The 13,437-nt window shown below is 33.9% G+C and overlaps 1 protein-coding gene across 1 annotated transcript; it reads left to right on the top strand.

Moving 5' to 3' along the window:
• Positions 1–6,545: 6,545 nt before the first annotated feature.
• LOC117120532 lies at positions 6,546–10,857 on the top strand. The gene is made up of 3 exons (XM_033265543.1): positions 6,546–7,280; positions 7,825–7,917; positions 9,183–10,857. Exons 1-3 carry the CDS (start codon positions 6,725–6,727, stop codon positions 10,760–10,762), a joined length of 2,229 nt encoding a protein of 742 aa, XP_033121434.1. The 5' UTR covers positions 6,546–6,724; the 3' UTR covers positions 10,763–10,857.
• Positions 10,858–13,437: the final 2,580 nt, after the last annotated feature.

The following is a 13,437-nucleotide window of genomic DNA, read 5'->3' as shown; positions in this document are numbered from 1 at the left end:
ATATTATATATACATACTGTCGTTGATGAACTATGTTTGATTGTTACAATCTATGACATCATATACTTGACCACTATTATTATCTATTTTATTCATACATTATCTGTCTTCCCAGTAAGTGCTAAGCAGCAACTAGATTTGATTATTACTTGTTATGATTTACCAGCTGCTACCTAGCGCTATTACGTAGCACATTGGTTCCACTATGTGTGAGCCCTCAAGTATGAATGGAGAATGACTGGTGGTCTTAGAACCGTAAAGATATCGTACTATCTTTACGAGCCTCTGTGGTCTAACGACACTTAGTAAGGGGAGATTTCCCGCCGATAAATACACGAACGGTACTGGGTAAATGCAACGTGATTTCTTGCCTCGAACAATGCATCCATTAATAGAAGTAATATGAAGATAAGCCTATCTGAGAGTGACTCTAGGGTGGTAGAGACCAGGACATATCTCCAACTTTAAATTGAACAAAGATTGAATTATTTTAATTATAGAACAAGTATACAGAGTCTAAGCCTATTCAATCTAATTCAATTCAACAGAACATTTATTTTCTTCCAGAGGCACTTGAAAATACAAAATTGCAAAGTACAAAAATTACAAAAATTGGAAGAAGGCCAGGACCCGAGAAGTTGTTTGCAAAAACAAACATCTTGTGTTGGGCAGGCCTGAAAAAGGGGAGAAAAAGCAGCTCAATACATAACAGCATGACGAATTTCAACCACAGAAAATTTTAATAATTTGAGATTATATGTTTTTTACTATTTCCTGACTTACCTAAATTTATGTTATTCATTCCTGATTTATTATAGGTATGTGTATAAATATGCCTTCATAAAACATTTCATTACTCGTGTGTTTTAATTCATTATTCATCATTGAAGGAATAGTAATGCTCGATCGCGGATGCCATGTAAATTGCAATTCCCAACAAAAACATCACCAGCATTTTTGCCAAACAATCCTGTGATTTGATTGGTCAATATTGAGGTAGTCACCACTACGCCAAATTCAGGAATTGGGGTAGTCGCGGAAGCTATCACAACGCCGACTTAGTCAGTAAGGTTCGTGAGCATGCGCAGATGTCTGTTACGCTCTGTTCGTAGTAGACTGGCCGCGTAGTCAAAACGAAAAATGCCTAGTGTTAACTACAGCTGATGGATCCCATATGATGCTTGCGTATTCCATGATAAGACGAAATAAGACTTTATTACACTGGTAGATTGCGTTGTTAAAAGGCACGGGTGTGGTTTGCTTTGTTGCAGATATTACTAATGTGCTTATTCCACCCAAGATTTTTCTGTATATTGATTCCGAGATATTTTACTGATTCTGCATCCTCAAGAGTGTGTCCATGAATGGTAAGGTTTTATGATTGGGGATTTCTTGTTTGTCACTCGCAGAATTTGGCATTTGTTTGGATGAAACTTCATCAACCAATCAGACTCCCATTTCTGGAGCATGTCAAGATCATTTTTGGAGATGAGTAGCATCTTCTTCCTTATTGATATTCCTATATAGAATACAATCGTTTGCGAACAATCTGACTGTTGTCTGTTGAGAGACGTATCCTGGGAGGTCATTGACGAAGAAAAGGAAAAGCAAAAGCAAAGGTGCAATAACACTACCTTGTGGCACACCGGATTTGATGGGTGTCCTTGCAGATGAAGTGCCGTTGAGTAACACTTGTTGTGATCGGTCTTTCAAGAATTCGGCAATCCAATTTTGATTCTTTGGGTTAATGCCATAAAATTCCAATTTACGCAAGAGCCTCAAATGTGGAACTCTAGCATCGGAGAGTATGTCATTTTGTTCAAGGTGATCCTTATACAGCTGGATAGTACATGTTCTAATGTTTTGCAAATAATTGATGTGAGAGGGACAAGTCTGTAATTCTCTGCCTTGTTTCCTGCACCACGTTTGAGTATAGGAAATACATTAGCCTTTTTCCAATCTTCAGGTAAACTGCCTTGGTCAACCGATGCCCGAAACAAAATGGTAAGAACCGGTGCTAACTCACCAGCTAAGACCTTTAAAAGTCTTGCTGAGATATCATATGGCCCAATTGCTTTTGTATATTCAGATTATCTAGCAATTTCCTCACCCGGCTGAGGATATTCTGATGTTGCTCATAGATGGATAAGGACACGGTCCAAGGTATGGAATTGTTGAGTGATATTCGTCCTTTTTAAAAACAGATGAAAATTAATCATTTAGGATATTTGACCTACTCTGGTCTTCCGAGTAAGTCACTCCATTGGGTGCTTTTAAAGGAGATACATCAGTGTTATCACACCTCCTGCTCTTTGATCATTGTAAGCTTTTTTTACATGCTGATTTGGTTGCCTTCTTTAAATTTTAATAATTTGTATGTTGGATTCTTTGTTTTCTTGGCTTGACAAAACTTCGTTTCTTACGTCTCGAAAGTCGTTTTACCTCTCTTGTAATTTATGGTTTGTTGAATCGGGTATATGAAAACTTGGAAGAGACCCCTTTTTAGGTAAGTTTTCCATGGCATCCTTAATAATATTTTTCCACATTTGATGAACTGAACTGTCAGAGTTCTGATAAACCTGTGTTATAAATGTCCGCAATCTGTCTTCATCCTGTCAATGTTGGCACATTTCCATAAATGGATTTTACGTTTAGTTTTTCAGTGCCTGTGAAATCCCTGTGAACATCTCAAGAAACTGTAATTGATTTTCCCCGTATAATGCATATTTATTAATTTTCAAACTTAAATACTTAATGAAATCCTTGTAATTAATTCCAGGATTCTTATTTATTTATACTTCTCTTGCCTATGTTTTCACATGGCCATTATGCATTTTATTTTTCTTTGGTCCTTTGTTATTTAAATTTCCTATGTATTTGTTTTATATTTTTATGCTGCATTTTTACCATTATTAATTGAGGTCATCAGCACCTCTAAAGCTCTTTGGCATAAACTGCTATGCATATATATTATGTTGTATTCACAACTTACTATTTGAAAAATTCTGTAGATAATTTGCATACCCGTCAACATGATGTACGGTAATTTCTCATGCCTTCTGTATTTTAGCACCAGCTGGTATGCAAATTTAATTTATTATGCAATCAACTTTCCATGAATTAATCGCAATTTTGTGAAGGCAATTTATTATTCCAATTTCCCTAAATTCTTAACTTTAGAATTTCATTGCACAGGTATTTCGATTTTAACATAAAATAGCATGGATTGTTCACTAGTAACTCACTTACTGCATATCTCCAGAAAAGATGACTCACATTTCAAATGTAATGTGTGTCACTCATGTATCTTAGACACAGATTGGGACAGCATATCTTCAGCCTGCAAGTCATGTTTACATCATATTTTACCTTTTGATCACCTTAATATTTTGGATTTTGAAAAAGCAAATTACTGAACTACAATTTAATAACAATAATATTAAATTAAATAGACAAAGTACAACTCAATTTAATTTATTTGAGTCTATAAACAATTTTGCCAGGTGCTCAGATCTGGATCCTGACCAAAACTTCTACACAATCTACACAAATTTATCTGACTATTTAATATTTTATCAAGCTATTTTATTATTATTTAATATTCAATCAAGCTTCCCTCTATCTATTTTTACGCAAGAAGTTTGACAAAATATTTTGATTCAATTATGGAATGCATTGCAACCCTTCATTTTCAGTTTTATATTATTGGAATATTGGAAACATGGTTAAATGAAATAGTCATTTACTAAACATACCCAATTATACACTTTTATGTAAAAATAGATATGACAGGTCAGGAGGTGGCGTTGCATTATGTAAACAATGCATGCTCTTTTACTCAAAGAAGCGACCTGTCTTTGACAAATGATTCTTGTGACTCAGTATTTATTGAAATTATTCAAAATCAAGGAAAGGATATGTTAGCTGGAGTTGTTTACAAACCACCAAATGTAAGCCCTAAACACTTTGTGGATGATTTGGATATATTACTTGGAATCTAGGCAAAGAAATAAGTTGAATCATATCATGGGGGACTTAGAAATTAACCTTTTTCGAAGCAACATTACCAGCTCAACTTTTTTAAATTCTTTATTTACTAATGTTAATTTACCTTTAATAAATAAACTAACTCGTATAACCAACAAACAAATCAGTAACATTAATTAACAATATTGTCACAAATGCGTATTATCTACCCGTTAGAAGTGGTATATTGTATTCTGATATTAGAGATTATTTGCCAGTATTTCAAATTACGTCATTCATATCGTCGGATTAATCCACAAAACATTGGAAACTTCAATTGTGATTTAGCATCTGTTGACTGGGACGATGTAATCTCCTCCATTAATTCTAATAGGCCTAATGCTTACAATCTCTTCCAATCCAACAACAGAATACTATACATGAAGAACTTTCCATTACGCACTAAAAATAAGGAGAGATAATTAAAGCCATGGATGACAAATGGAATCCTGCAGTTTAGTAAGTCAGGGGCGGATCCAGAATTTTTCAAACGGGGTGGGGCGGGGGGCAGAGTAGTTGCAGAATAGATAAATAAAAGCACATGACATTAATATACATTGCAATTTTTAAAATTTAGTGGCAATAATGGATCCGCGCCTGTAAGTATAATATAAAAATCATTAAGCTCAAATGAATCTATATACAAAACATTTCGAAATAAATTACACTAATAAAATCTGCTAAGGTAGCTTACTATAATCAGAATTTTTCAAATACTATATCTAGTATAGAACAAACATGGAATGTAATAAATTCTCTGTTAAAGAGAAAACTTAAAAGTACAAGTTTTACATGTGAAGGTCAACCGTTCAACGATCCAAGTGGTAATGCGAATGCAATTAATGAATTCTTTACTCAAATTGGTCCGTCGCTTGATAGTGAAATTCCCCCCAGTCATACACATTACAGTTATTACTTAAAAGAACCAAACAGACACTCAATGCATCTTTACCTCACAACGGAAACTAAAATTTGTGACATTACACAAAGACGTTTTAAAGCAATAATTCTGCAAGGATATTTGGGTTGAGTCCAAATGTTGTTAAAGCTATAGCAACGAGCTGAGATTTTAGAATGTAGTAGCTCGCCTACACTCAATCGTTTGAAGTTGATGTATGTAGTTCCAGGGAATGTCACCTGCATATGGATGACTCTACTATACCTTGAGGATAAGATGAAAGTGGATAAGGATCATCGGGAATCGTTGTTGCGGTTTGCAGGGCATTTAAAGTCAGCTGATTGTCCAAAGGCTCAAAGGACCGTTAATGATTATGGTATGTACGGTTTTAGCCATCATATGGCATGTGCAGCAATACAGCTGTCTCTTATACACATCTAGATATATATGTATAGGCCTATATATACATTCTTAATACTTATCTTCACAAAAGAATAGAGACAGGCATGACATTTGAAACCATTCATGTATTAAGGGTTAATTTTGTAAACATGCCATAAAAAATGTTTTAAAAAAAGCACCATTAAAATAGAATGAAGTCGTACACCGATTTCCTGAGGAATTCACCAAACATTAATCGACATGAAGTACAGTACTCAATTCATTTTTTAAAGCCTACAGTTATTTTTGAAGTGGATCTACTATTATACGCTTTTTCCTGAATGTAGGCCTACAAACGGAAGAACCTGTTGTTAATTTAAAAGCTCCACTTAATTTTGTCCTGTTTTTGGAGACACAGCTAAAAGGTGTCGAATGGCCTAGCGGTTAAGGCAGGGGAAATTATACAGTATACATTGTCTCAGCCATAATATCGGCGCGGGTTTGAACGGCACGTTGGCTTGGTTCTGGTGGTGGAACTAGTCCTCTCAGACCGGGACTATAACCGTAGGCCCAGTGTAAAGATTTTGGCTCATGTGCAACCAGTACATCTTTCGAGACGAATAGGCTTTTACACTAGTGTACTGGTTCATTCATACAGTTCCTGCTGTGGACAGACGAGAGATAGCTCTGAGCTAACGGGTAGCTCAGACACGAAGATACACTAGGGGAGAAGAAAGTAACCTACAAGTTAGTTCACACCTCCTCAAGCGCTTTGAGACTCCGGTATAAAGCGCTATATAAATTGTCAAACTACACTACATTACATAAGTTAACACCGTTTAGACATAGCTTAATGTACTTAAAATATTGACTTGTTTTAAAGGATTAAATGTGCTTAGGTTGACAACATGATGTCAAATACCTAAGCACATTTAATTCTAAACACGCTTCATGATTGTAAGATAGGCCTAATACTTACTGACAATTATTGAATGATATTTAGTAATATAATGGTTGAATGACAATCCCGTTATTTATACACTTTATGCTCGAGCTGATAACTTTTGTGCCAAGTAATTCACTTATATAAGTCCTGTTGTAAAAACACTTGGAGGGAATTCCCCATAGATCAGTAGACACTAGTCCTATAATAGTAACTGGATTAACCCCATACTTTCAGGATGACGTAGACTATATATGAAGTCATTTCAGAATACTTCCTGATTATAGGTGTGTTGCATTATTCTAACACGAAATAGCAAGAGTGTTTAATATCTAGACATTGTAATTGAATAGACGTACATTTATCGACATTTTAATTACTAAGGTCAGATAGTAATTTTTGGAAAGATATGCATGTAGGCCTACTGGTTTTTCTGTTCATTGTTGATCAGAATATTCTCCAATCCTGCAGGATTCATGTCTGACATTCTACTACCAAGGGCTCTGTCTGAGCTGGATAGTCAGATGAGGTCACCAGAAGATTTAAGTCGGCTGAAATTTATCCTCTTTGACATCGTAAAGACAGAAGAGAACAGTGCACTCAGTTATTTAGATAAACTTCAAAACCAGGAAAAAATTACCAACAATGATGTTACTATTATTTATGAAATATTGTTTCTGATGAAGAAAAATGCGTTGTGGACACGATTTAAAAAAACACTTATTGATGGTGGCTTTGGTGGTGATTTAAATTTGACTTATTTTGTAAAAACGAAGTCAGCTCATTTCACTGATTTCCGTCTGATGATGTTAGGAATAGCTGAGATTTTAGAATGTAGTAGCTCGCCTACACTCAATCGTTTGAAGTTGATGTATGTAGTTCCAGGGAATGTCACCTGCATATGGATGACTCTACTATACCTTGAGGATAAGATGAAAGTGGATAAGGATCATCGGGAATCGTTGTTGCGGTTTGCAGGGCATTTAAAGTCAGCTGATTGTCCAAAGGCTCAAAGGACCGTTAATGATTATGGTATGTACGGTTTTAGCCATCATATGGCATGTGCAGCAATACAGTGTTAGGGCCTACATACATTGGCGGCTCAAGCAGGGGGTGACAGGCAGTTAGAGAACACGCTAGGGGTCAGACTGGAAATTATCTTACACAACCGACGCCACGACGAGGTCGTCAGCCTAAAATATTAATTTTCCTATTTACACAACTTTATTTTAATGTATTGCAATTGCAAAAAATTGTGGTCTAAAAGCACCAGTTTTGGGTCACACTAAATAAGGGATTATATTCGGAGACCTTGACCGAAGCTTCAGGGCCTATGCGGCCTCTTGGTACGGACCCCCTGTTGGACTTATTGGACTCTGTTGGGAAATGTATGGGGCCATGCCCATCTCTTTTCTCGCTCTGTTTTCATTACATGTTTACTGGATGATTAATTTCCATGCATTGATACTTTGATAATATTTATTTCATTTCATTTTATTTAGTTTCCACTAGATACAATTTTCATATCAATGTATATATATATATATATATATATATATATACTGTATTATTTCAGTAAGCAGAGCATTCAAGTTAGTTGAAGATCCGGTTACAGACGAGGACATGTCAACACACCCTGAATTAACAATGAGAAAACAGCGGTTATCAAGCAAGTATTCTCTATTAAATCTATATGAAGTCATTAATTTGAATGTGAATTGCAAACGTTCTTCCTTTATTCAATTTCTCTGCCTTAAAATTATAATACATAAACAAACAAAAAACTGATTGACATGTCAGGCACCAGAGTGAAACCAGCACAGTTCCTGATTGACTATTGAGACCCCTGTTCTGCAATTTTCACACCTGAAGTTCATAGTAAAATTATTGAATGTTATTTTTGTTCGAGTGAATACGTCAATAAATCACGTCCGTCATTTTATACGCGCAAGGGATAGTGCATATTAGAAGAACCATGACATTTGATTCTTTTGCGAACCAATCAAAAATATCATCACCCACAAAATCTATTTAAAAGCACTAAAAATACTCATTTAAGAAAACCACATAGTTATCATAGTTCGATAAGTTAAAAATGAAAAAAAATAAAAAATAAAAAAACAATGATTGATAGACATTTTACTACATAAATTCCTAGATTTGTTGCCAGAAATTTAGGGATTATGCGAAGACACAGACATAATTGACAAGAAAATGTTGTTTTTTTTTTATTTTAATTTTCAACTGAACGCCAGACACATTGAAATAAACATAACTAACACTTTCAAGTTACCGTACAAATGTTTTTGATAATATATTTTTCAATATGAAAACTACGCACATGCCACACATTAATTGTCCTTGTGTTCACTGTACTTTGATTTCGTTTGTCCTCGTTCATATTAAGTAAAGTTTTCAGGATCTGAAGAAATTATGCGACTCATCAACAATTTTTCGCCATCCACTGTTGGGTCGCTACCCATAGGTTGCGGGACGGTGGTTTAGACCATTTACTGTAATTTAATTCACCATAGTTCTATAATAACCCTTCTTAAGGACATACTGCCTGCCCAAAAACCCCTCAAAATTTATATTACAATTTTAAATAGCTCAGTTAGAGTAATAAAAAATGTTATTTACTTTCAACCAGAAATAGATTGATTCTTTCTGATTTACTGACATTACCATGAAAGGTATTAACTGTGCGTTAATTTACGGGATTTTTTTTTGTCATTCAAACTTTTAATTAATTTGTAAGTTAATAACTTACCGGTACTTAAATATACAAATTAGGCAATTCAAAAATGGAATTTAAAATTTCAAATTATTTTAGCCCATGACAGGCAGTGAATCTTTAATACTTTTACATTAGTTTAGAAAAAGACATATCATTTAAATTGTTTGATATACTATATGTCTTATTTTCATTTGTAGGTGCTGTATTGCAAGTTGGTGTTTTAACTCTGCAAGCTAAAAATAAACAAGTTGCAATAGAAAAAATGAAACTAAATTTAGATCAGTCTGCAAAAGAATGTGAGGAATTCATCAAAAATACTGAAACTGAACTTAAAAAACAAACTGAGGTTATAATTAGTAAACAACTAGAAAGTCTGGATGACCAAAGACTAGCAAAACTTGAATATCTGGAAGGGTTAGAGTCAGAGGTCAAGACCATTTTTATAAATATTGAAGAATTAAAGAACAGATTGGCAGACGATGGGTCTACAAACCATGAAACTTCAACTGAAGCAGAATTTAAGCTAATTAAAGACCACCTTCGAACGCTGTATCCAGATAGTGTTGGTCAATTTAAGAGTAATCCCACTAATAAATCCTCAAACCTGGATAAGGTAATGGCGATGAGCAGACTATTTGTAACAGACAGTCCTATAGATGCTGAAAAATGTTTGATAAATTATAATGAACTCAACAGAAAATGCTTCGGTATAGATGAGAAAGTGTCACTGGAAGTATGCCTTAGGAGTTCTCAAGGAAACGATGTTAGTGAAGAACATGAAACTGCTCCAGTTACAATTAGTGTCGAAAGCCCAACAGCGTCAAACGCAGCTTACGAAGTTCGCACAAGTGTTTCGAAAAATATTCATAAATTTGAATTAAAATTTGATCATCCAGGATTGTGGACACTCAAAGTATACGTGTGTAGTAAGATGATTGCAGAAGTTATAAGCCTTATCATAGTTTCTGATGAGAGTATGGAGAGTAGGTCGATTCCTGTAAACACTAAATATTTGGGAGGCCATATTTTTGATGTATGCTACTTGCCTGGTGGTTCAACTCTACTTGCATGTAACTTTACAAATACGATTTTCTCGTGCAATATGTCCGGTAGTGGTCTTAATTTAGAAGTATTTACTACTCTTAATCCATCGAGAAAAATAAGCAGCTTATGTTGTCCATTTGAGGGTCATGTGTACATGACAGATAACGATGGTAAAGAACTTATTTGGCTTGCTGACAAAGAAAATAGGAAAACATTTGGAAAAGGAGATTTCAAATATGGAAGCCTTGGTGGAATTGCTGCTACCACTAGTGAGAGTACTGTTCATGTGTTTGTGTCAAACACTGATGAACATTGTGTAAACCATTATAAAGATCACAGGCTAATAAGGAAAATTGATATTTCTGGCATTTCTGAAGCAAAAAACTACCGGCCCTGGTTTCTTGGGATTAATTCACAATTCCAGTTGTATATTTCTAATGGGATTGGCGACTCAATCTACATTTGTAGTGTTAATGATGACTATCGTTATGTAGAGCATTCATTATGTGGCCACTATGCAGTATGCATCGATGAGAATGATAACATCATATTAGGATGTAAATCTGGGCTTTGTTTATATGATAAAGACTTCAAGTTCGTTAGAGCTATTGTAAAAGGCAGTACGTTTGGTCTAGCAACACATAAGGGTAATCTTGCAGTAGTATGTCCTGGTGAGATAAAAATATTTGGTTTATCAAATGTTACGGTACCAACCTGGGAACATAACCAGTAAATAATTTTAGATATACATGGGTGCTTATACAGTATATCTACTAATGTTGTTTCAATACAATTTATATATATATAAATATATACATATATATATATATATATATTATGATTATTATTTTTCCTATTGTTCTACAGTAGCTTACATTATATATTGTACATCTTATAATGATTTTTCTTAAAATACATTGTACACTTACTGTATATGTATACCTTGTACAATATACTATATATTATATATTCGCAGCTCCCTGCCTTCAATACTTTTAATAAAACTACTACATATTTGCCTTTCATATGTTTTGTCCTGTTAACTATAAGTTTATATTATATTATATATGTATTGTTATAGATCTACAATTTTAATGACTGCTTCCAGGACTTTCATTAGCTAAACCCACTATTATATAGGAGTGATGTTTTTCCCTACCTGACGTGTTATCGTACCGCATACTGTACGTCCCCAAATATCTCCAGGTATCAGCCTGATTTCTTAACCACTAGAGCTTGCATAATAATCCACTATTATAGTAATGCTTTCCCACAGGCCTTCATTCAAATACAGAGAATTTGAAAGCATTATAAAACATTATTTTTACATATACTTTTTTTTACTTTACTTTTACTTGGTATTTTAAGTTACTGTCTTCAAATATTGTTTCAATTGTGTTGTTAAAATGGTTATCTAGATAGCTACAATGTCACCTTTCTTTATTTAATTTGTCTGTGGAACCTGTTTGGAAACTTGCAAATTTTTCTTTCTATTCCCCTTCCCACTTAAAGACAGACAGTAGGATAGTTGTCAGTAGTTATAATATAATCTGAAAATGGTATTGTTGACTTAGATGACTATTAATTGGCATAAAAAATAACAAATAACAATTCAGTTTGAAACAGGTTACAAAGATACAGTTGTTTATTTGTGACCATGTTTTTAACAGGTTTTATACTGTATATAAAAGGTATTGTAAAAAATGAATTAAAATAAGTGTGACACTTGGGTGATAATTATTTCAATGACTTACAAATTAAGACATTGAAATATTGGTAGCCAAGTTTTAATTCTTTTTATAAATAGGGATGTTTTCATATTTACATAGAGCTACAAATGATATTGTTATTTTTATCTCATAAATCAACATGTAGTTGTGTGACCATGTTTTTCAGATAAAATTAAACCGACAACTTTATTTAAAATTGGTTTCAAATGTTTTCTTTGATTCAAAAAATTACTTGGTTTGTTGGTTTAAATGATTTTATATTAGGCGTTTTACAGGATGAAGAAATAACTTGTTATAGGCAAAGGCCTACATTAAATTTACTATTGTAATCACACATGTGAATTTCAATATGATTTTAAAACAAATCAAAATCGAAGTCTAAGGCTACAGTTTTATTTAAAGGCTAATCAAAACGAATAAATGCTACACAAAGACTATATAATACTAATAGTAATTAATAAATAGACCTATATTATAAGGTTGGATGGAGATGTAGGAGGGAAAATGCTAAAATAATTTTTTGGTAGAATTATAATTTATCATGTATGTCTATGAAGTGGTTATGATATTGAGGATTGTGAGTTAGTACGAACTTTTCTAAGAAGGTTCATTCGACCTCGAATCACTCGTCATGATTGTAGTATATACACTCAATGAAAATTATTGTTGGAAAGGGTGCATGGAAATGCTGGTTGACATTCCAGTTATAACCTTTGTTGATACATTTCATGCTCAAGTTCATAAGTATCGTCATAAATCATTCGGGTGTTTAAGCACAGTTGTAAATGTGGGATTTTTTTGTCCATAGGTCGATCCATCTTTAACTGAATTAATCAGTCGTCACGTGGACTATTAAAACATTTAGGTCTTTTCATATTTTAGAATACTTCCTGGATTTACTTGAGAGCGTTGCATACCAGCGTACTGCAACATCCATCCCTATTTTTTAATACATTTTAATTGTTCATTCTTATATTTTATGCCAGTTTCGAATTGATTAAATTCAACATTTCTTTATAGTTTTACTCATTTATATTCATGTATATAGTGCACATCTAGATGTGTATAAGAGACAGGCTAAAAATAAACAAGTTGCAATAGAAAAAATGAAACTAAATTTAGATCAGTCTGCAAAAGAATGTGAGGAATTCATCAAAAATACTGAAACTGAACTTAAAAAACAAACTGAGGTTATAATTAGTAAACAACTAGAAAGTCTGGATGACCAAAGACTAGCAAAACTTGAATATCTGGAAGGGTTAGAGTCAGAGGTCAAGACCATTTTTATAAATATTGAAGAATTAAAGAACAGATTGGCAGACGATGGGTCTACAAACCATGAAACTTCAACTGAAGCAGAATTTAAGCTAATTAAAGACCACCTTCGAACGCTGTATCCAGATAGTGTTGGTCAATTTAAGAGTAATCCCACTAATAAATCCTCAAACCTGGATAAGGTAATGGCGATGCCTTGATTTATGTTATATGCACCTATTTGTTTCTAGCCGTACCTATTGTGTAATGGAGTGTATCTGGTGGTATTTGAATCTGTTCAACCATGAAGCCTCCGTGTTCTAATGGTTATGACGCTCGCCTTGACAGCGAGAGGTCGCAGGTTCGAGTCCCGCCAGAGGCATTTTATTACACAATTTCTTTATTCATTTATTTACAGGACTAC

Source organism: Anneissia japonica, unplaced genomic scaffold (genome assembly GCF_011630105.1).
Source record: "Anneissia japonica isolate Jap-2015-1 unplaced genomic scaffold, ASM1163010v1 scaffold287917_len653891_cov171, whole genome shotgun sequence".
Classification (NCBI taxonomy): domain Eukaryota; kingdom Metazoa; phylum Echinodermata; class Crinoidea; order Comatulida; family Comatulidae; genus Anneissia; species Anneissia japonica.
The sequence above is the reverse complement of the archived record's forward strand: the minus strand, read 5'-3'. Positions and strand labels throughout refer to the sequence as shown.

Bases quoted from the DNA above. Each gene is read 5' to 3' on its own strand.
- LOC117120532 (XM_033265543.1), top strand. From the start codon at position 6,725: ATGTCTGACATTCTACTACCAAGGGCTCTGTCTGAGCTGGATAGTCAG. The intron at 7,281-7,824 runs GTATGTACGGTT...GTATTATTTCAG, and splicing joins AAGGACCGTTAATGATTATG to TAAGCAGAGCATTCAAGTTA. The intron at 7,918-9,182 runs GCAAGTATTCTC...TTTCATTTGTAG, and splicing joins GAGAAAACAGCGGTTATCAA to GTGCTGTATTGCAAGTTGGT.